This window comes from Typopeltis vanoorti, chromosome 3 (assembly GCF_054136105.1).
Source record: "Typopeltis vanoorti isolate ZY-2024b chromosome 3, IOZ_Tvanoo_1.0, whole genome shotgun sequence".
Classification (NCBI taxonomy): Eukaryota; Metazoa; Arthropoda; class Arachnida; order Uropygi; family Thelyphonidae; genus Typopeltis; species Typopeltis vanoorti.
In genome coordinates this window covers 166966334-166991012 of record NC_143551.1, presented here as the reverse complement: position 1 = coordinate 166991012, position 24679 = coordinate 166966334, and the positions used below count along the sequence as shown (strand labels likewise).

The 24679-nt window shown below is 36.4% G+C and overlaps 1 protein-coding gene across 1 annotated transcript in view; it reads left to right on the top strand.

Moving 5' to 3' along the window:
- The window catches only part of LOC150108731 (protein CNPPD1), a 111778-nt gene extending 87454 nt beyond the window's left edge, over nucleotides 1–24324 (top strand). Inside the window, exons 7-8 of the mRNA XM_090416185.1 lie at nucleotides 7835–7952; nucleotides 22838–24324. Coding sequence (XP_090272311.1) covers nucleotides 7835–7952; nucleotides 22838–23446 — 727 coding nt within the window. The 3' untranslated portion in view covers nucleotides 23447–24324. The remainder of the gene's footprint in view (nucleotides 1–7834; nucleotides 7953–22837) is intronic.
- The last annotated feature ends 355 nt before the right edge of the window (nucleotides 24325–24679 follow it).

Here is a 24679-nt window from a genome sequence, read left to right as displayed (position 1 = left end):
CACAAAAATAAGTTATTGTTATGTATTATTATGAATATTCCTTCATATAGTACAAGGATTCATTGTTCTGTAAGATCTCTTTACTAATTTGTTTCTATCTTATCTCCACTCCTTCACTATTCCTCACACTCTGAAGATCACATTCCCTCAATCTGTTCTGATATCCACAATTCCTTTGACCATTTATCAGTTTGGTTAATCACTACTGAATCTTTTCAACTGTTGTCAGGACCATATGTGCATACAGCAGTCCAGATGTGGCCTTCCTTGTTCTTGCATATTAGTATTCTCTTTTAACAGTGCAATTATCCAATGACATGACTTTATTAGTGTGGTTCCTAAATTTTTCTACTTGCAACAACTTCTCATTCATATAACATATGCCTGTGAGTTTCTCCATCCACAATTTATGACCTCATCCTTGGCAATATCATCATCATTAAAAATTCCTGCCATGTACCCTCAAGGGGTGTACAGGATATGATAGTACTACATGAAAAATTTACATCATTACTAATTTCCTATCTACAATTTCCCTCCAGATTGGTATGTTACTTGTCAAGACTCCAATATTATCCTCGTAGACAGGCTTATACATTGGTTATGCATTTCTAAATCACTTAAGGAATTGAACAATGTAGATCCGAATATAAATTAAATTATACTTTAATAATAAATATTTCTGATATTTCGGCAACGTCACGTTGCCATTTTCAAAAGGAACTTACAAAAAGGCACGTGCACTCAGGTACTACAACACAGTAACTGAGAATGAAGATACGAAGCTATCGTTCTCCTAGAAGTCCTGATGGTGCCCTCTAGTGGGCTAAGTAGGTGTTCTTGGCCGTTGGGCTGAAGGTCTGCTGATGTATGCCTCCCAAATTTGGGGCAGTCGCATACAATCAAATTTGTTGAGGCTTGGAGAGTTTCTTAGGGATGAGGTTGATTCCATAAATAGTCTTTCAAATTTGTATTTGCTATGGTGTATTGCTGTAGCTTTCTTCCACCGTATCCTGTGTCGTGTATCCAGAGCATGATCTGCAAGACAAGAATGGCTGTACTTATTAAACCGGATGTAGTCCTTGTGTTCAGAAATTCTGATATTCGCTGTCCTGCAGGTTCATATCTTCATTCTCAGTTACTGTGTTGTAGTGCCTGCGTGCACGTGCCTTTTTGTAAGTTCCTTTTGAAAATGGCAATGTGACGTTGCCGAAATATCGGAAATATTTATTAAAGTATAATTTAATTTATATTCGGATCTATGTTGTTCAATTCCCCAAGTGATTTAGAAATCCAATATTATCAGATCTTATATTTCTATCGTCTAAGGCACTTTGTACCCTATCAAACCACCTATATCTTGGTTTTCCTCTGGGTCTTTTTCCTGCCAACCTGGCAGAGAACACTTGCTTTGCCAATCTTTCCTCGCCCATTCTGTTTAAATCACCATACCACACCACCTCAGATTAGCTCTGCTAATGCATTCCTGGATGCTGACAATGTCAAGTTCTTTCCTAATATCCTCGTTTTTAATATGATATTGCCATTGATACCACCTGTTCACGCCTCTAATTTTCTGAGGACTCTCATATCTGCGGTCTCTAGTCTTTGGTTAAGTGTTTTACTTCTGACCCAACTCTCAGATCTATAAGTTAAAACTGGTTTGAACACTGTCTTGTATACAGCTAATTTAGTGTTCTGGCTAATTTCTCTCTTATTCCATATGAATTTATTCAATTGACTTCCTACTATACCAGCTTTATTGATTCGGTTGTCTATTTCCATATTTAATTTACCATCTTCACTAAAAATCGTGCCTAATTAGGTGAAATGTTTTACTTGTTCCACAGGTTCTCCATTCACAATGCAGTTGACATTTTCAAAGATTCTGACTACTTTCATTGTCTTTGTCTTTTATTGCTGACCATCATACCATATCTATTACAACAGTTATTCAATTTAGTCAGAGAATCATGCAGACTCGTAGTGGATTTATTGTTAAGTATAACATTGTCCGCATAAAACAAAAAGCTGACATTAACATCTCCAATTTTGATATCATGTTTAGTACCACTTTCCTTCATAATGTGATCCATATAGATAATGGATAACAGAGGGGATAATGTACATCCTTGTCTCACACCAGATTTAACATTAAACCATCTTCCTGTACTTCCTTCAATTCTAACTGCTGACTTACAACTCAAATAAAGACTAAGCATTGTTTGATATAATGCTCCATTGACACCATATAACTGTAGCGTATTGAATAGCTTCTCTCTTGGCACCTTATCATATACCTTTTCCAGATCTACAAAACTCAAATAGAGATCTTTGTTATATTCCCATGATTTCTCCACTATTTGTCGTAAAGTTAAGATCTGATCCTGACATCCTCTATTTGGCCTGAATCCAGCTTGTTCTTCAAGCTTTTCTTCCACAATTCTTCTCAACCGTTTCTCAAGTATGATTGCACAGATCTTACCAGGAACACTCAGTAGGGAAATACCTTTGTAATTCTCACATTCAGTTTTATTTCCCTTTTTATGTATGGGTACCATGAGAGCTCTACTCCAATCATCGGGAAATCGTCCCTCTGAACTATGCGGTGCAGCCACTGCGAGACATTTATATGACCATACTTCAGCATTTCTGGCCGAATATCATCTACTCCTGCTGCCTTTCCACATTTTAAGCCTTTGATGGCTTTTTCTACTTCAAGAATGGATATGTATTCCTGACTGTATGCCTGTTGAGTGTTTTTTATTACTGTGCTATCACTGCTTGTTTCATTTAGCAATTTTTCGAAGTAATTACTCCATACTTCAAGGATATCTTTTTCTCCCGTTTTCATGTCACCTTTATCATCTCTAACTCCTTTTACAGCACTTTTTACTCCATTCCTAAGCTTCTTCAACAACCTCCAGAATATTTTGCCACCTTCTTGATATTTATTTTCTATATTCTTGCCAAAGTCCTCCCATGACTTTTGTTTGGCTAGTTTTACACACTGTTTAGCTTTCTTACATTTGTCTCTGTAGTCTCTAAGAGCACAAGCTGACTTATTTGTCAGGAACATTTGATATGCTTTCTTCTTTTCCTTCACTGCATCTTTAACTTCCTGTGTCCACCATGGAGTTCTGATTTTTCTATCCTTGCAGACAATCTCACCATATGCATCTCTGGCTTAATCAATCAAGATTTTCTTGAAGGCTTGCTACCGAATCTCCAAGGTTTGATTCCTGTTCTCAAACTCTTTCATTTTTTCTTCAATAATCTTTGTGATTTTAGTTCACATCTGTGAGATGCTCAATTTTAATTCACTTTAAAACTTTCTTACATGTTATTCTTTTCAATATGAAATTCAATTTTATCCTGCTCAAGACTAAATAGTGATCACTTTCAATTTCAAATCCTCTGTACACTCTGGTGTCCTGCACAAGGGAGAGAACATCACTATCAACAGTAACATAGTCTATGAGACTTTTCTTATTTCTTGCCTCTTCTCTCCATCTGAATTTATGCACATTTTTATGTTGGAACTGCACAGAAATTCACAAATATTTGCCATTATTATTAGCTTTGCTCTTTTCTCCAAATTTTTCCAATATAATTTTGGGAAAATTTTTATTATTTATATTAGGAAAATATAAATAATCCAAAATAGTAGGAAAATTATATAAAATATAATTTTCCTACTTTGCTATTTAGATCCCTAACAAGGACCAACTTTTCCTTTTTCATTGTGTCAGATGCGTTCTCTAAAGCATTAAAAAATTTCTGCACTTTTACCTTAGTAGAACCTTCTGTGGGACCATAGGCACACATAAGTCATTATCCAGTTCCCAATGTGATATTTGTCCACAGTTTTTGTCTTTTTTGTTTCAGTCACCCTTATTATGTCGATCTGGTACTTATCTAATTCCTCAGCTAACTCCATTTCTTTGCCATTCAGGCTTCTTATGTTGATAGTACTGATCTTTAACTCTGGTGATGTTGAGTTGGGGTGTGTTTTCAGATTTGTTCCAGTAGCTGACTTTTCGAAGTTCGCCCTGGAAAAAACAACAGGGGCCTTGTTTAACCGGGCTATGCCCCAGCCGGCATGAAATTTTGTCATGTTGTACCATCATTTTCTATATCGGTTTAAGCCAATAAGAATACAATTTGGTCGGTTAATCCCAAATTGCCAGACCATCCCCGTTCATTCAGTATCCAGGTAGATACCCAACAGGGTGCACCACGAGAAGGTGAGGATTGGACATTAGGTCAGAAGCCCTGGTCAGTTCTCTGCATTCCTTTAAAGGCGATGTGGAGGTCTCCTCTCAGTTATACAGCTTTGACCCTTAAGCACTCCTTGGCATAGAACTTGTATTCATTGTCATTTGCTGATATAACTGTGCATTATCTACATCTTTATGCTAAGATACATGAGCAGAAAAGTGCTTCTCTTGTTGCCATGCCATTTCTGAAACCAAACCCTTCACATTTTTAGTATATTCTGTTATAATTTTTAGGAATGTTTTGAGAGACCATTAGGCCTAATCAATCTAAAATCATCACAAGTTTTTGTATTAGGTTTTTTAGGCAATGTAATAAAGATTAAATTCATCCAGTCAGAGGGTTGTTTACCAGTGTCATAAATTCTGTTAAATAATTTTACAATTTTATCAGTATTGCTGTCATTGGTTAGTTTAATAATTACTGCTGGTCTGCATGATTTACCATAAAGGTCAAAGCTGTATAACTGTAATTACTCCATTCTTCAAGGATATTACTCCATACTTTTATTACTCCATACATTACTAACAGTAATCACTCCATACTTCAAGGATATGTTTTTCTCCTGTTTTCATGTCAGCTTTATCATCTAAGTCCTTTTACTGCACTCTTTCCTCCATTTCTAAGCTTCTTCAACAACCTCCAGAATATCTTACCACCTTCTTGATATTTATTATCCATGTTCTTACCAAAGTCCACCCATGACTTTTGTTTAGCTAGTTTTACACAGTGTTTAGCTTTCTTACATTTGTCTCTGTATTCTCTAAGAGCACAAGCAGACTTATTTGCCAGGAACTTTTGATATGCTGTCTTCTTTTCCTTCACTGCCTCTTTTAACTTCCTGTGTCCACCATGGAGTTCTGATTTTTCTATCCTTGCAGACAATCTCACACCAGATGCTTCTCTGGTGAATCAATCAGGGTTTTCTTCAAGGCTTGCCACTGAAACTCCAAGTTTTGGTTTCTGTTGTCAAACTCTTTTATTGTTTCTTCAATAATCTTTGCGTATTTTAGTCTACAGTTCACGTCTGAGAGCTGCTCAACTTTTATTCGTTTTAAAACTTTCTTACATGTTATTCTTTTCAATACGAAATTCAATTTTATCCTGCTCAAGACTAATTAGTGATCGCTTCCAATTTCAAATCCTCTGTACAACTCTGGTGTCCTGCACGAGGGAGAAAACATCACTATCAACAATAACATAGTCAATGAGACTTTTCTTATTCCTAGCCTCTTCTCTCCATGTGAATTTGTGCACATTTTTATGTTGGAACATGGTGTTAGTAATAACCAGTCCATGTCCTGAGCAGAAATCCAACAGATATTTGCCATTATTATTAGCTTTGCTCTTTTCTCCAAATTTTCCCAAAATATTTTTGTATGTCTCACAATCATTTCCTACTCTACTATTTAGATCCCCAACAAGGACCAACTTTTCCTTTTTCATTGTGTCAGTTGCTTTTTCTAAAGCCTCAAAAAATTCCTCCACTTCTACCTTAGTAGAACCTTCTGTGGGGCCATAGGCACAAATAAGTCTTATTGTCCAATTCCCCATTCTGATATTTGCCCACATCACTCTACTTGAGACTGCCTGCCATTCAAGATTAGCCTCGTATTTTGTGTTGAATACTATGGCTACTCCTTCTTTTCCTCGATTGTCATTTCCTGAATATAACATTTTGTATTTATTGTTCAGAAAGATCTCACCAGTTTTTGAATTGCTAAATGAAACAAGCAGTGATAGCACAGTGGTAAAAAACACTTAGCAGGCATACAGTCAGGAATACATATCCATACTTGAAGTAGAAAAAGCCATCAAAGGCTTGAAATGTGGAAAGGCAGCAGGAGTAGATAATATTCGACCAGAAATGCTGAAATATGGTGGTATAAAAGTCTTACAGCTGCACTGCATAGTTCAGAAAGCCTGGACAGAGGGACAAATTCTCGATGATTGGAGTAGAGCTCTAATAATACCCATGTATAAAAAGGGAAATAAAACTGAATGTGAGAATTATAGAGGTATTTCCGTACTGAGTGTTCCTGGCAAGATGTGTGCATTCATACTTGAGAAACGGTTGAGAAGAATTGTGGAAGAAAAGCTTGGTGAAGAACAAGCTGGATTCAGGCCAAATAGAGGCTGTCAGGATCAGATGTTCACTTTACGACAAATAGTTGAGAAAGCATGGGAATATAACAAATAGCTGTTATTTAAGTTTTGCCGATTTGGAAAAGGCATATGACAAGGTGCCAAGAGAGAGAAGCCATTCAATACGCTACAGTTATATGGTGTCAATGGTGCATTATATCAAGCAATGTTTAGTCTGTATTTGAGTTGTATGTCAGCAGTTAGAATTAAAAGAAGTACAAGAAGATAGTTTAATGTTAAATCTCGTTTCAGAGAAGGATGCACATTGTGACCTGTGTTATTCATTATCTATATGGATCACATAATGGAGGAAAGTGGTATTAAATATGATATCAAAATTGGAGATTGTAAGCTCTTTGCTTTATGTGGAAGATGTTATATTCTAAATAGATCTGCTATAAGTCTGCAAGATTCCTTGACTAAATTGTATAACCGTTGTAATAAATATGGTATGAAGGTCAGCAATATAAAGACAATGAAAATAGGCAGAATTGTTGAAAATGTCAACTGTGTTGTGAATGGAGAACCTGTGGAACAAGTAAAACATTTCAGCTATTTAGGCACGATTTTTAGTGAAGATGGTAAATTAAATATGGAAATAGACAACAGAATCAACATTGCTGGTATGGTAGGAAGTCAATTGAATAAATTCATATAGAATAAGAGAGAAATTAGTCAGAACACTAAATTAGCTCTATACAAGACAATGTTCAAACCAATTTTAACTTATGTATCTGAGAGCTGGGTCAGAAGTAAAACACTTGACGAAAGACTAGAGACCGCAGATATGAGAGTCCTGAGAAAGATTAGAGGCGTGAACAGATGCCATCAATGGCAATATCATATTAAAAACGAGGATATTAGAAAAGAACTTGACATTGTCAGCATCCAGGAATGCGTTAGCAGAGCTAATCTGAGGTGGTATGGTCACTTAAACAGAATGGGAGAGGAAAGATTAGCAAAACAAGTGTTCTCTGCCAGGTTGGCAGGAAAAAGACCCAGAGGAAGACAAAGATATAGGTGGATTAATATGGTTCAATGTGCCTTAGACGATAGAAATATAAGATCTGATGATGTTGGAGTCTTGACAAGTAACAGATTGATTTGGAGGAAAATTGTAGATAGGAAGTTAGTAATGATGTAAATTTTTCATGTTGTACTATCATATTCTGTACACCTCCTTGAGGGTACATGGCAGGAATTTGATGATGATGATGATTATGGTATGAAAACATATTACTACTGCAGGGGGACATTTTGCTTATATGGCAGTTTTGCTGAAAAGTGTTACTTTGTTGTTTTCATAATTTAAAAAAAAATATATATGTATTTATATTCTTGTAGATAGCTTTATAAATTTGCATCGTTACTTTTATTGTCAGATTATGTGACTAAACTGATTTACTTTTAGGATTGCGCAAGCAGAAGTGTTGAAACGTGGATGGTTAACATACACTGACCTGTGGGTTTTGTCACAAACACCATTATTCATGCAGTGTTGGTTATCACTCAGAGATAATGTTATTCAAGTAAGCATGCCATTTGTTTGGGAAAAATTTGTCATATGTGTATCATTAAAATTTTTGTAAATATACAGAATTAATATTGGCAATATATGGATGCCAATTATATTTCATGAAGTAATCAGAAATTTTTTTTATATCATATTGTTGGACTTATTCTAGCTAAATACAAACTATTTAAAATTTAGCCAATAACAGCATACTATACATGATATCTTTCATTTGTCTCATAGCAGTAATTGTTTAATCAGATTATTTTGTACATTTGGATGCATTTTTTCATGCAGCTTTTAGGTTTATATATCTTTACTTGTCGAAAAATAGGAAGACAATTAGTATGTGAAGTGATTTTTTTTTTAATTGGGTATTTATCTTTACTATAATTCATAAAAAAATTCATTTTAATTAGAAACAAATTTAGCTTTAGTTTGGAATATAGGGGCAACTCCAGGACCAAATAAACTTTATTTTCTACTTACTGTTTTCTTTTAAGAGTTCTACATGAAAAATATTTCAGGTAAATCCCAAGATGTTTTTTTGTGCATTCAATACCCTTTCCCCATATGCTATGAATAACTGTTTTTTTATATTATCTGAGACCTTTATGGAGTCAAAGACTCATTGAAGGAGACTATACATCACCCAAACCAGCTGTCATACTTTCCCTTAAATTCATACACACTAGATGCACTCACTGTCTTTAAAGGAAACTATTCCACTCACTCACTGTTGTGAGAGAGAAAAACCTAGCTCTTATTCCTTTATATACACATAAGACCACAACTATGAGTTTGCCATTCTCTTATATCGCTTTCATTAACCAGTGCAAACGACAATATACTACATGATTGTAAACAGAAAAAACTGCCTTTCTGTTTACTATAATACTTCTAAATATTTATATAACAGGCACACTAAGTAATATATATAACATTAAAACACATAAGGGTCAAAGCTGTATAACTGAGAGGAGACCTCCACATAGCCTTTAAAGGAATGCGGAGAACCGACCAGGGCTTCTGACCTAATGTCCAATCCTCACCTTCTCGTGGTGCACCCTGTTGGGTATCTACTTTGATACTGAACGAACGAGGATGGGCTGGCAATTTGGGATTTAGCCGACCAGATTGTATTCTTATTGGTTAAACCAAAATAAAAAATGATGGTACAACATGACAAAATTTCATGCCGGCTGGGGCGTCGCCCGGTTAAACAAGGCCCCCGTTGTTTTCGCCAGGGAACCAGGGCGAACAGCGAAAAGTCAGCTACTGGAACAAATCTGAAAACAAACCCCAACTCTACATCACCAGAGTTAAAGATCGGTACTATCAACGTAAGAAGCCTGAATGGCAAAGAAATGGAGCTAGCTGAGGAATTAGATAAGTACCAGATTGACATAATAGGGGTGACTGAAACAAAAAAGACCAAAACTGGTGAGATCTTTCTGAGCAATAAATACAAAATGTTATATTCAGGCAATGACAATCAAGGAAAAGAAGGAGTAGCCATAGTATTCAACGCAAAATACGAGGCTAATCTTCTTGAATGGCAGTCAGTCTCAAGTAGAGTAATGTGGGCAAATATGAGAATGGGGAACTGGACAATGAGACTTATTTGTGCCTATGGTCCCACAGAAGGTTCTACTAAGGTAGAAGTGGAGGAATTTTTTGACGCTCTAGAAAAAGCATTTGACACAATGAAAAAGGAAAAGTTGGTCCTTGTTGGGGATCTAAATAGCAGAGTAGGAAATGATTGTGAGACATACAAAAATATTTTGGGAAAATTTGGAGAAAAGAGCAAAGCTAATAATAATGGCAAATATCTGTTGGATTTCTGCTCAGGACATGGACTGGTTATTACTAACACCATGTTCCAACATAAAAATGTGCACAAATTCACATGGAGAGAAGAGGCTAGGAATAAGAAAAGTCTCATTGACTATGTTATTGTTGATAGTGATGTTTTCTCCCTGGGGCAGGACACCAGAGTGTATAGAGGATTTGAAATTGGAAGTGATCACTATTTAGTCTTGAGCAGGATAAAATTGAATTTCATATTGAAAAGAATAACATGTAAGAAAGTTTTAAAGCGAATAAAAGTTGAGCAGCTCTCAGATGTGAACTGTAGACTAAAATACACAAAGATTATTGAAGGAAAAATGAAAGAGTTTGAGAACAGGAATCAAACCTTGGAGATTCAGTGGCAAACTCTGAAGAAAACATTGATTGATTCTGCCAGAGCGGCATGTGGTGAGGTTGTGTGCAAGGATAAAAAAATCAGAACTCCCTAGTGGACACAGGAAGTTAAAGAGGCAGTGAAGGAAAAGAAGAAAGCATATCAAAAGTTCCTGGCAAATAAGTCAGCTTTTACTCTTACAGAATACAGAGACAAATGTAAGAAAGCTAAACAGTGTGTAAAACTAGCTAAACAAAAGTCATGGGAGGACTTTGGCAAGAATATAGAAAATAAATATCAAGAAGGTGGCAAAATATTCTGGAGGTTGTTGAAGAAAGTTAGGAATGGAGGAAAGAGTGCTGTAAAAGGAGTTAGAGATGATAAAGGTGACATGAAAACAGGAGAAAAAAAGATATCCTTGAAGTATGGAGTAATTACTTTGAAAAACTGCTAAATGAAACAAGCAGTGATGACAGCACAGTGGTAAAAAACACTGACCAGGCATGCAGTCAGGAGTACATATCCATACTTGAAGTAGAAAAAGCCATCAAAGGCTTGAAATGTGGAAAGGCAGCAGGAGTAGATGATATTCGACCAGAAATGCTGAAGTATGGTGGTATAAAAGTCTTACAGTGGCTGCACTGCATAGTTCAGAAAGCCTGGACAGAGGGACGAATTCCCGATGATTGGAGTAGAGCTCTCATAGTACCCATATATAAAAAGGGAAATAAAACTGAATGTGAGAATTACAGAGCTATTTCCCTACTGAGTGTTCCTGGCAAGATCTATGCCAGTATACTTGAGAAACGGTTGAGAAGAATTGTGGAAGAAAAGCTTGGTGAAGAACAAGCTGGATTCAGGCCAAATAGAGGCTGTCAGGATCAGATCTTCACTTTACGACAAATAGTCGAGAAAGCATGGGAATATAACAAAGATCTATATTTAAGTTTTGTTGATTTGGAAAAGGCATATGACAAGGTGCCAAGAGAGAAGCTATTCAATATGCTGCCGTTATATGGTGTCAATGGGGCATTATATCAAGCAATACTTAGTCTGCATTTGAGTTGCAAGTCAGCAGTTAGAATTGAAGGAAGTACAGGAAGATGGTTTAATGTTAAATCTGGTGTGAGACAAGGATGTACGTTATCCCCACTGTTATTCATATGGATCACATTATGAAGGAAAGTGGTATTAAACCTGATATCAAAATTGGAGATGTTAATGTCAGCTCTTTGCTTTATGTGGAAGATGTTATACTTCTAAATAAATCTGCTATAAGTCTGCAAGATTCTCTGACTAAATTGAATAGCTGTTGTAATAGATATGGTATGAAAGGTCAGCAATAAAAAGACAAAGACAATGAAAATAGGCAGAATCATTGAAAATGTCAACTGTGTTGTGAATGGAGAACCTGTGGAACAAGTAAAACATTTCAGCTACTTAGGCACGATTTTTACTGAAGATGGTAAATTAAATATAGAAATAGACAACAGAATCAGCAAAGCTGGTATGGTGGGAAGTCAATTGAATAAATTCATATGGAATAAGAGAGAAATTAGTCGGAACACTAAATTAGCTGTATACAAGACGGTGTTCAAACCAGTTTTAACTTATGGATCTGAGATCTGGGTCAGAAGTAAAACACTTGACCAAAGACTAGAGACCGCAGATATGAGAGTCCTGAGAAAGATTAGAGGCATGAACAGATGGCATCAATGGCAATATCATATTAAAAATGAGGATATTAGGAAAGAACTTGACATTGTCAGCATCCAGGAATGCATTAGCAGAGCTAATCTCAGGTGGTATGGTCACTTAAATAGAATGGGAGAGGAAAGATTAGCAAAACAAGTGTTCTCTGCCAGGTTGGCAGGAAAACGACCCAGAGGAAGACCAAGATATAGGTGGATTGATATGGTACAAAGTGCCTTAGACGATAGAAATATAAGATCTGATAATGTTGGAGTCTTGACAAGTAACAGACTGATTTGGAGGAAAATTGTAGATAGGAAGTTAGTAATGATGTAATTTTTTCATGTAGTACTGTCATATCCTGTACACTCCTGGATGGTACATAGCAGGAATTTGATGATGATAAGACACATAATATAACCATCAAAATAAAAATCATTTAGAACAGTGGCGTTGCTAGAGCTTTTGCCACCCCTCTCAGTACACACCAAAAATACTACAAAAAGTTAAAACGTATAGAGTAAGGTTCCGTCCAGGGCAGACTGCCCCCCCAGCTACTTCACTGATTTAAAACATCCTTTAGGCCCCAAGGAATGCCAGAATTTTTTGCCAAAAACTATTCCATCAGACATGTATTCACCTAATAGAGCAGTGTCATGATAAAAAAATAAACAATGGAATAATCGAAAAAATTTATCAACATTAACACAGACATCCCACCTTCCTTTGCCTGTTCCCTCCCCCCCACCCCCAAAAAAAAATACTTTTCAATTCCTCTGTATCCAAAACTAACAAGCATAGCATTTTTTGCTCATTTATAAATCTGTCCAGCTACACACTTTCTGTGAATGAAAGTGATTGAAGTGTTAAACAAAGGCTTAAATTTTGCAATTTTTGTTAAACACTTTCTTAGAAAAAAATACATTATCGAAACAGAAACCAAACTAAAAAAATTACTCCAACAAAAGTATCTGTTTTTTAAAAAGATATCATGAATAGCAAAAATTCCAAAACCAAATCTTTCCCTACATACTATAAAAATTAAGAAACTAAAAAAAGCTTAAAAAAACCATTATCATCATCATCAGTAAAACAAATAAAGGTGATATTACTATTATCAACAAATCCAGTTACCACAGTGTTACCAATACTTGTAAATTTATTACAGAGGATCTTATTCCCAATATTTAAAACAAATTGCAAAAACTTGTACATACACTTATAGAAGATGAAATAAATACACCATTATAAAAGAAAAATCACTCCACACACTGTCTTCCTACTTTTGGACAAGTAAAGTTATGTAAACCTAGCTATCTCTCCATAACTTCATACAAACATACAACTGTACTTTTCCATTATCAAAATTTATGATCAAAATAATGATGAATTTTTAAGCATATAAAATAAACCACCATATCACCTGATGGTGTTCTCTCTTCCTTTGATGCCTGTTCTATGCACTAATGTTGATTTGCCCAAAACTGTGAACATATACACATTTCTTAAGAATTACAGCCTAACAGAATGTAATAATCACAGCAGATTTCTTCAAATATGACTACACTTTTTACAAACAGATTTTTGGACCTTCGTGAGCCAAAATATTAGTGACTAATTTATTGCACTTTTCATTGCCCATATGGAAACATAATTCTTTTTTCCCCTTGACATCTCTTATTTTCGAAGTTTAGTTTTCTCTGAGGCACCCTCTCATTTGTTCTATATAATTAGTAAAAAATTCAGTAAAAATTTTAGCTAATATTAACTAAAACACTGGGTTAATAAGTCAACTATGCATCCATTTCAAATGAAATATGGACAACTATGCATCCATTTCAAATGAAATATGGACAACCTGTTGTGGTTGCTTGCCATCACCATATTCTTGAAATAGTTATGGAATTTGCAGTACTGCTCTCAATTGGACCTTTCACATGCCTAGAAATACTTTTGTTCAAGAGGTTTATAAAATCGTGCACTGCCTTGAACCTCCAGCCTTTCAAGCTGGTGTGATGGATGAAAAAGCCACAGCTGTTCTCACTGACATTGCCAGCAAGATGATTGCCTTTGCCATGAACCAGCTGCATCTATTTCAACCAAGAGATGATTACAGGGAACTCCTTAAGTTGAGTATTTTTCTTTGGGGAGGTTCCCTAAAGGTATAAGCTTTAAAGCTCCTGCCCAGACTTCATATCACCTATTGGAACGAATGCTATCTAAACTTTGAAAATCTGAATGTTAGGAGTCATTTCAATTAACAAAGAAGGAGCACGATGGAATCTTGAACATCTCTGTATTCACTATTAGGCTCTATGTTAAAGCCTGGTTCCAAGCTCCATCTGATATATCTGCCCCTAGGAATGACCTGCAGTTCTTGAAGGACATTTACCCATACAAGGATGTAAATGAAGCAATTGCAAATGCTGCACATCAAAAATTCCTAGGACACCTCTGATACCTTTGAGAGGAATTGATCACATATGCTATTTACTATGACAGTTTCTTTTGAGATGAAGCAAAAAATTGTCAAAGCTTTGAAGTCAGGAGAAGACAGTCCAATGAAATAAGCTACACATTTGCTACAGTAGACCCAACTGCAATTGGTTATATGCAACTGGAAGATTGTGACATCAAACACTCTGCAGTTGTTCTTTATCATTGGACTTCCCACTGATTTCCTGAAGAAAGATGCTTATTGGAATAAAGATAGGCATTCCAGTCAGTAAAAAAGACTGTTTAATGCATGAGCATTGTCAACAACATTGCAGAAAGAAGCCTGGTCCTGATGGACAAATACAACAAACTGCATACCAGCAATGAAGACCAGAAAGTTTCTTTTGTTAGTGATAAGTCACTGCAAGATAGCAAATACTGGTAAAATAACCATAACAAAACCAATAAATTTAAGAATTTGGAAACCTTGTATTAATCTGTTTCATTAGTGAAGTTTCATTTTGTCATTTCCTCTATAACTAAAGTTGATGTTCATTTGAAAAAATAAAAGTTAAAAATTGCTAATTAAATTTAAAAAAAAACTCACTTTGGGTGCTAAAGTAGATTTTTAAAATTAAAAAAAAAAGCAAATTTATATAATTTTACTGAGAGCAATATTAAAAACCAACCATAGTGACCCTTATCATTGAAGTTCACATCACACACCTGCTCATTGTGACAACAATTATTATTGTTATTATTGTTCTGGGAAACTCCAAGGAGTCGACAGAGGCAGGTGTGTGATGCGAAATTCAAAACATTTAAAATTTGCTGTTTTTAAGGAGCACCCTAGTATATATATATATATCTAGATAATGTTCTATATATCAATAATGAAAATACCATATATAAACTTTTGTTTCTCTGAATGCCTTTAGCCATATGTTAAAATTCTCTATTGAATATGAAGAAGATAAATATAACTTTAAATTTGACTTCAAATAGGTGAGAACTTCATATCAGTACAAAGGTATGCCATATATTACGTGCATTTCTTCTGTCACCCTTACTGCATCAAATGATCAATTATATTAACACAGTTTTCCTTAGTGCTTACAACTACTCATCTTGAATCACTACCTTGAACCAAGAAACCACATGCTTAAAGGATATCTTTCATTCTCGATAATATCCTTAACAACTAATAGATTGTGCTATCCATGCAGCATCATCTGCCTTCTTCCCAAAACAACTTTTATAAATCCCAGATTATCTTAAAAATATCTACAAAGCCATCAATTGCATCTTCAGTTATTCTATTATAAAATTGTCTTCACATTAAAAGCAAACTTCAATATTTATTAAAACATAAAACCAGAATATCTCAGACAAATGTTTTACTATCATATAATGTTGCATATATATTGAACTGTCAGCGTGCATTACCTGCTACATTGGATACACTATCCATTCTTCAAAGTTGCATTTAATTGAATGTAACTGAGATTGCAATATCCCCATACCCAACTACTTGCATTCCACCACCACAGAAAAAATGCAAACGCGCGCATACACACACACACACACATTAACATTATCAATGAAAATCCCACTGCTGAAATATTATTATATACAATATAGTCAGCACATTCCTGAAATTGAGAAGGTTACCATTATTTGTTTCCAAGAAAACAAAACTAAATTACATAATTTAGTTTCATTTTATTAGATATTCAGTGCCATATTATGTTGGTGGGATATTCTTGGAGTAAACACCAAATAAAACATTCTTCTTAATAATAAAATGGTTATTTTTGACCACGAGAACTATAGGAGAGAATGACTACTATTTGTGTTTTTTTGTCAAATATATTTATTTTAAACTAAGTTATACCAACTAGTTTTGCCGCTTCATCAAGGTTAAAATTATATAAATGTAAGAACACTTAAATACTAAAAAACTGTTTGCACTGAAACCATAAATGGACCGAATACAATTGCATTTTTATAAAAGCAGAAGAACGCGTATAGCACGTGTATGATCTACTAGTTATTATGTAGGAATGTTCTGTAGTTGGCAGCAAAATTTAAATCTGGCATGTTGAAAGATCTAATGAGAGTCTTCCAGATCTCGGGTAGAATTAATCCTTGGTTTCTATTTAGGTTTTACGGAGAACAGTTGTGACTTCTTTTATCATTCGGGAGCAGAAATCCTCTAAGTAGGGCATGGAGCTTTTATCCCATTCTATAATATGGTTAGTCCTAGCTATTTTTCTAACCAACTGTGAAACTTAATGTTTTGATTTACAAGGAAGGGAAGGTGTTCTGAAGCTAGGACATATTCACTCATAGGTAGAACAGATAACTTGCTATATGTTACAGGGCCATTCTGCTAGGCATTGCCTCTTTTGGTTATGGAAGTAAATATTTTATTGAAATAAAAATGGGTACTTTAACTTGATTCTGCAATTTTACACTTATTTTTCAGCAAAAATCACCTCTGTCGTCTGGTTTCCATCCATAAAAGAACCAATCATCTTGTTGATTGAACCATATTTTCACTATTATTGACTTTGTCATCTGACATACTCATACAATTTTTCTCCCACATGCATTCATATTGGAGAAAAAAGCTTTTGCACTAGTTTAATCTGTGTGCCTTCCGGTTTTCAGTGTTTGGGCATAGTACTTAATGGTGGTGCAGATAGGCAGGAATTTTGGAAGTACCATACCATTCATATCTCAGAAACCAATGCCAAGTATAGCCACTTCCATCCCATTGCCATTCAGTATTCACTACACTGTAGTCTTACAGTGTAGTGTAGCATAGATAATGTCTACACACATCCACATAAACAACTCTGATTCATCAGTGAATGTCCGTTAATGAAACATTTTCTTCAAGTCAGTGAACTCAGTTACTGCACGACTGTTTCATCTACACTGGCTTCATGGCCTAATTTAGAGATCTCAATTTCATCATGTTTCAGTAGTCTGATGCTCAGAAAAGCATGCTGTGCTGTTAGCAGTTCTGTTTCAGAGATAGGTTTTTGTTTAGGGGGACATAATCTGTATAGCTCTAGAAGATTACTCCATCCATCTGTTTATTGGACATAAAAAGATGCCATATGATCACTCAGATGCTCAGTGATGTGGTGACCAGTCTTTGCCATGTGGTCCTGTTGTATGCTTTTCTGGAAGCTTTGACTCTCTGAAGATTAGTCACTCCAGACATATCCATCCATCTCATTGACAGTCTGTCCGTGCGGTTAGCCTAGTGGCTGTGCGCTTCGCAACCATATGACTGGGGAAGGAGTATCCCAGGTTCGATTCCCGTCGAAGACGTGAGGAATTTGAGGATCTCCCTCAGCCTTAGCCAAGTTAGCCGGTCTTGGGCACGGGCAGTAGGGTTTTTTCCACCAGTTTATCTGCCGTTTTTCATCCTGCAAGCAGGCAAACCGGCCCTGTGACCACACACAGATCTACAGCCATAAATACCTAACCCCCCCATGAGGGGGCTCAATTTTCCCCAATAGGAATGGGGGAAGAAACTCCATACGAATAAATAAATTGACAATCTATCCCTTCCTCTTTTTTTCCAGGAACTTTTCCAGTTCTGATAAGTCCTTCTTCCATCCTTTCAATGTGTCCAAAGTATTTCAACTTTCTTCTGTCAATATCCAACAGCCTTCTGTAACACCACATCTCGAAAGCAGCTATCCTTTTTCTGTCAGATTTCTTTAGGTTCCAAGTCTCACATCCATAAGTCACTGTTGGAAAAACAGTTGTATCCAAAATCCCCAACATTGTTCCTGTGGAGATAGATCCGTCCTTCGATATTTTAGACGAGTTTCTGACTGTTGTTTTAGCTATTCTTAATCTTCTGATGTCTTCTGAACAGTAGTTCTTCAATTAATAATGAATTCCAGGTACTCAAACTTGCTGACTTCCTCAATTCTTTCTCCATTAAGGTACATTTGTTTCTCAGGACCTTCCCTGTTTATATTTCCTTTCAGAACCATAATCTTTGTCTTGCTAGGATTGAGTTGAATCATTTGTTCTTACTGATCTCATTAACTTTGTCCAGAATTTGTTTTAGTTCTTCCTTGTCATTACAGAGAAAGATTGTATTATCAGAATACCTCAGATTACTGATCAATCTGCCACCTATCTTAATTCCTGTATTGAGCTCATAGATACTAAACAAGTGAGGAGAAAGTAGGCATTCTTGCCTAACTCCCTTTCCAACCTGAAGCCAATCAGTTAATCCAACATCTGTTCTTACTGTGGCTTCTTGCTCCCTGTGTAAGTTAGCTATCAGCTTCATAGCGTGTTGAGCTAAACCCATTGTTTTCATTACTTCCCACAGTTTCACATGCTGAACACAATCAAAACTTTGGAGTAGTCTATGAAACATTACCATGTGGAATCTAAAGTCTTTATACTTTTCAATGATATGCCTAAGACAAAGGATATGTCATGTTGGAGGCTTAATGGATTGTATACAGCACTCAGAAAGGATTAAAACAGAATTTAATTCTTCCTATATTTCATCTCAGTCAATGAGACATCTTCAGGGATTACAAAAAAACTAATGTAACTTATATACAAATAACGAACAATACTAAGCCCAACCACGTGAGTGACACTAAAGTCCTATCTAGCTGGAGCACCCTCTAAGGGCGGTTGTAGGTGGCCTAGAATATAAAATGGGACCTCTGGTGATAAGCGGTTCCGAAATCTTAGGAAGCTTAATGCAACCATATTTGTTAAGATTTGGTTGATTCCTGAGAGCTGCTGCTGATTCTAAGAATAGTCTCTCTTTTTTGAATTTGCTGTGGTGGAGCATGGTGTTTTTTTTTTCATGAGATCCTGTGGGTTGTATCCTATGGTCAGCCAGGCCTGACTGACTATAGTTGTGGTTGCAGATGTATGACTTATGTTCCTCCAGGCAGATAGTAGCTGATCTGCCTGTCTGTCCAAAGTATGCCAGTTTACATGAACAGGGTACTTTATAGACTCCAGGCACTGAGAGAGGAGGGAGCTGATCTTTTGTAGAGCGGATAAGGGTAGCAAGTTTGCGGTGGGGCTTAAATGCTGTGTGTAGGTTGTACTTTTTTAAAATCTTGGCTATTTTTTCGGATGTGCCATAGATGTAGGGTATGGTGACGGTATTTCTAAACTCTTTCTGAAGAGAAGATCGGGGAATGGGGAGGACCTGATTATTTTTTTAATACTGTGATCACTGTAGCCATTGCAGAGGAAAGTGTTGTGTATGTGGTCAAGCTCAGTTGTAAGGGCAGTTCCACTGGAACAAAGATTGTGGGCTCTCTTGGTAAGAGTTTTAATAATGCCATATTGTTGAGTGGGGTGGTGGTGGGAGAGTGTGTGAATGTATCTGCCTGTGTGCGTGGGTTTTCTATATACAGTGAAGGAAAGTGTACCGTTGGGAAGGCGTGTAACTAAGGTGTCTAGAAAGGGTAAACAATTGTTCTTTTCCATCGTAAACTGGATTCTTGGATGTAGGCTGTTGAGGTGACTGAGGAAGGAGTCTAATGTGTCTGGGCCATGAGGCCAAATAGAGAACACATCATCTACATATCTTAGCCAGATAGAAGGTTTGAGAGGGACCGAGTCTATGGCTCATTTTTCAAAATCTTCCATATAAAAATTGGCAAGGGGGGGGGGAACCCATGTCAGTTCCCTCTATCTGCTTATAGATTTTGTTCTTCCAAGAAAAATAACCAGAATTGATGGCAAAGGAAAAGAGATCTAAGATGTCAGAAGGAAAAACGTTTTTTAAGAGTGTTAAGGGAATATCGGTAAACAATGAGGAGATGTCAAAGCTTACCAATATGTCTGTGTTATTTAAGGTTAAATTTTCTATGACGGTTTTGCAATGCGTAGAGTTTTTTATATAGGATGTGGAAAGTCCAGTGAGGGGGGTCAGAGAGTTGGCCAGCTGTTTTAACAGTTTGTAGCAGGGTGCGTTAGTGGCATCTACTATAGGTCTTAGTGGGGAAATGGGTTTGTGGATTTTTGGTAAACCGTATATTCGGGGGGGGGGGGGGGGGGGGGGGGAACAGAAAGATTTGATTTTTTTCGTGATTTCTGGGGGAAGATACTTTTTTAGGATATGATCCTAAAACAAAGGATATGATCTCTGGTATCCTTCCCTTTCCTAAAACCTTTTTGTTCCTCAGGAATCTCTGCTTCAATTTTGGCCTCAGTCCTGTTTAGAATGCGCTTTAATAAAATCTTGTTTGCACAAAAGATTAAACTAATAGTTCTTGCAATACTTCATATCTCCCTTCTTGTGCTGTGGTATGAAAACCAACTTCTTCTGGCTCTAAATCATTATCCTGTCTCCCATATCCTTGTAATCAATCAATGAAACACACTTATCCCTCCATTCCCTATTGCCTTAATTAACTCTGTTGGGATTCCATCTGCACTTGGAGCCTTGTTGTTCAGCTGTTTAATTGCTCTTTCAACCTGATGCCTAAGTGGAGGTTCCAAATAGAAATTTTCCTGGTCAGAGGACTTTTCCAAATTTTCTTTATCCTGTCTGTTGTACAGTTCCTCACTTTATTCTTTGCATTTGTTTTTGATTTTCATTCAGTTCTTCTGTTAATACTGTTAATTAAAAATCTTACTTAAAAAAGTAACCTCCTGGACCCTGACGTCACGAAAAAACTTAAACCTTTCCGCTCCCATCCCCCCCGAATATACGGTTTACCAAAAATCCACAAACCCAATTCCCCACTCAGACCTATAGTAGATGCCACCAATGCACCTTGTTACAGACAGTCTAAACAGCTGGCCAACTCTCTGTCCCCCCTCACTGGAAATTCAGCTTCCTATATAAAAAACTCGACCCACTTTAAAGCCCTCACAGAAAATTTAACCTTGAATAATACAGACATATTAGTAAGCTTTGATATCTCCTCTTTGTTTACCAATATTCCCTTAACTGACACTTTATCTCTCTTAGAAAACGTTTTCCCCTCTGACATCTCAGATCTCTTTTCCTTTGCCATCAACTCTGGGTATTTCTCTTGGAATAACAAAATCTACAAGCAGATAGAGGGAACCGCCATGGGTTCCCCCCCCTTGCCAATTTCTATATGGAAGATTTCGAAAAACGAGCCATAGACTCAGCCCCACTCAAACCTTCTATCTGGCTAAGATATGTAGATGATGTGTTCTCTGTTTGGCCTCATGGCCCAGACACGTTAGACTCCTTCCTCTGTCATCTCAATAGCCTACATCCAAGAATCCAGTTTACTATGGAAAAGGAAAATAACAATTGTTTACCCTTCCTAGATACCTTAGTCACGCACCTGCCTAATGATACACTTGCCTTCACTGTATACAGAAAACCCACACACACAGGCAGATACATTCACAAACTCTCCCACCACCACCCCTCACAACAATATGGCATCATTAAAACCCTTACCACGAGAGCCCACAATCTTTGTTCCAGTGGAACTGCCCTCACTACTGAGCTTAACCACATACACAGAACTTTCCTCTCCAATGGCTACAGCGAACACAGTATCAAAAAAATAATCAGGTCCTCCCCATTCCCCGATCTTCTCTTCAGAAAGAGTTTAGAAATGCCATCACCATACCCTACATCTGCGGCACTTCGGAAAAAATAGCCAAGATACTAAAACAAGTATAACCTACACACAGCATATAAGCCCTACTGCAAACTTGCTACCCTTATCCGTTCTACGAAAGATCAGCTCCCTCCTCGCTCTCTGCCTGGAGTTTACAAAGTACCCTGTTCCTGTAAGCTTGCGTACTTTGGCAGATCAGCATCCATCTGCCTGGAGGAACACAAGTCGTACATCGTTAAACACAACTATGGCCATTCAGGCTTGGCTGACCATGTTTTGGACACCACCCACAGAGTATCATGGAAGAAAACCACCATGCTCCACCACAACAAATTCAAGAAAGAGAGACTTTTCTTAGAAGCAGCAGCAGCTCTCAGAAACCAACCAAATCTTAATAAATACGGTTACATTAAGCTTCCGAAGATTTGGGAAACACTCATCACCAGAGGTCCCACCTTACATTCCAGGCCACCTACTACCGCCCTTAGAGGGCGCTCCACCTAGATAGGACTTTAGTGTCACCCACGTGGTTGGGCTTAGTATTGTAAGTTTTTGTGTGCATGTTACATTAATTGTTTTTGTAATCCCCGTCCTAGTGACTTGGACGAAATATAGGAAGTATTAAATTCTATTTTAATTCTTTTTGAGTGTTGTAAAAAAATCCATTAAACCTCCAACATAATGTCCTCACAGCACTTAAGCCTCTACACAAGGCATCTGGTTTATGTAATTCCCAGGATGTCAATTTTATACCTCCATCTCTTTATAGACAATATCAAGAGTATATACCCATCTGTAGACCCTGAACATCACTAGTCTATCCTTTCTAATTTTAATTGTTACACCTCTTGAAACATACTGGGTGATTTCAAGAGAGCATTATTTGTTAGCATGAGTTAGATTCATAATGCCATTATCCAAATGAATTTACTTATTAGTATATTTAATCCTTTATTTCAGGTTGTGGCTGTATCTACAGTAGCCTATATAGCTGCAGCTTTAACTTTGTTGGGTACTCTGCCAATGATACAACACTGTTATACTCCAGTCAGAGAAGTTCTTCAGACAGCATTACATAGTGCCAGTGCTAGGTGTATGTCATCAAAGCATGAACTAGCTTCATCGCTCTTTGAACCCCACTATCTTCAGACTACAGGTGATGATCTGATGGATTTCAAAGCTCTTGAAAGTTCTGCAGTCCCAGCTCAGGAAATAACAGAAACAACTGTCAGCTCACTTCTTGCTTGTGCCAATTCTTCCCACTTTTGCAAACAGTGTCACTCTTGTTCATCTTCTGGTCAAAAATCACATTTTCTTTATAAATATAGACCTCCATCGTGTAGCAGCTGCAGTAAAAATAATCATGGCATTTTCAAGAGTTCACTGCATGCAACAACAGTCAAGTTCTTACAGATGTTTAGCCTTGATTTTGAGAATTCTAAACAGCAGTTAATTGAAAGATGGCCTTTGAATACCATGGTTAATAATTGGCTAAGTAGTACATCTTCTAAGAGTTGGAATTCTATAGTGCCTTGGCAAAATTGCATTAAAATAGCCTTTAAAGTATAGAATTTGTGAATATGCTAAATTTTAAATGAGTCTAAATCTTTGTGAGTTTTTTTGATTACTAAATCACTGAAATATAGCATTTAGATAATTTTATTAACTTTGATTCCTCTCCTCGTGGTGGGGAGAAGATGTTGAGTCTCTTTTGATTTAAAATATATTTGATATTTAAAAATTGAGCAAAGAAAGTTGCATTAGTTTGCTTATTGTTTATTAGTTATGTGGTTCAACCAAAAAAAAATAATTAAAAAAAGACTATTCAAGATAGCTGTCAATCTTAAGCACAGTTTGTATTTTCTTGAAGTATTTGAACAGTCAGATAATATATTTTGTGCTTGTGTATAGACAGAGGAGATTATTCTGTGCCATGGGCATTGTATTAAGAGTTTTATGCTAAAATAAGTCATTTTTTTTTTTTTAGAAAATAAGAATAATCAGGTTAAGAAACAGAGTATGAATAGACAATCAGAATTATACATAGTTTTTTAGAGTTTGTAAAAATTTTCTGTATTTCCTTAAGGACAGTAACAGTGGTGCAAAAAAAAAAAAGTCTTCAAATGCCATTGAAATAAATTTATGGTAAGGTTAGCATGTGATATACATTGCAGTGATACATATTAAGCAGGCACTCTCATATTTTTTTTTCTTCTCTTCTATATGTTAGGCCTACTGGCCTGTTACAGGGCTGTCTTAAGCTCTTCTAAGTCATACCCGTCCCTATGTCTTCTGGTATATTCTATGGTAGCTGCCATGTGTTCACGGGGCCGGTTTGCCTGCTTGCAGGAGGAAAAACCCCAGATAAACTGGGGAGAAAAACACTGCTGTCCATGTCCAAGACCGGCTAACTTGGCTATGTCTGAGAAAGATCCTTAAGCTCCTCATGTTAGCGATGTGGAATCAAACCCAGGACACTCCTTTCCCAGGTTGTGAAGTGCATAGCCACTAGGCTAACCTCTCAGACCATATTTTTATTTATATATATATATATATATATATATATATATATATATATATTTTTTTTTTTTTTTTTTTTTTTTTTTTTTTTTTAACTTGGAGACATGATTCATTACATTAATGCACACATTATCAGGTTAAATCATTAGATGATAATTATATTATTTCAGACCTGTAGCCACTTAAATCACAGAACACTTTGTTTTCTGTGGACCTTGAGGGTCTCATTAGCAAACCATTAATATTAGAATTCTATATTATATTTTATTGTTAAGTTTGTCA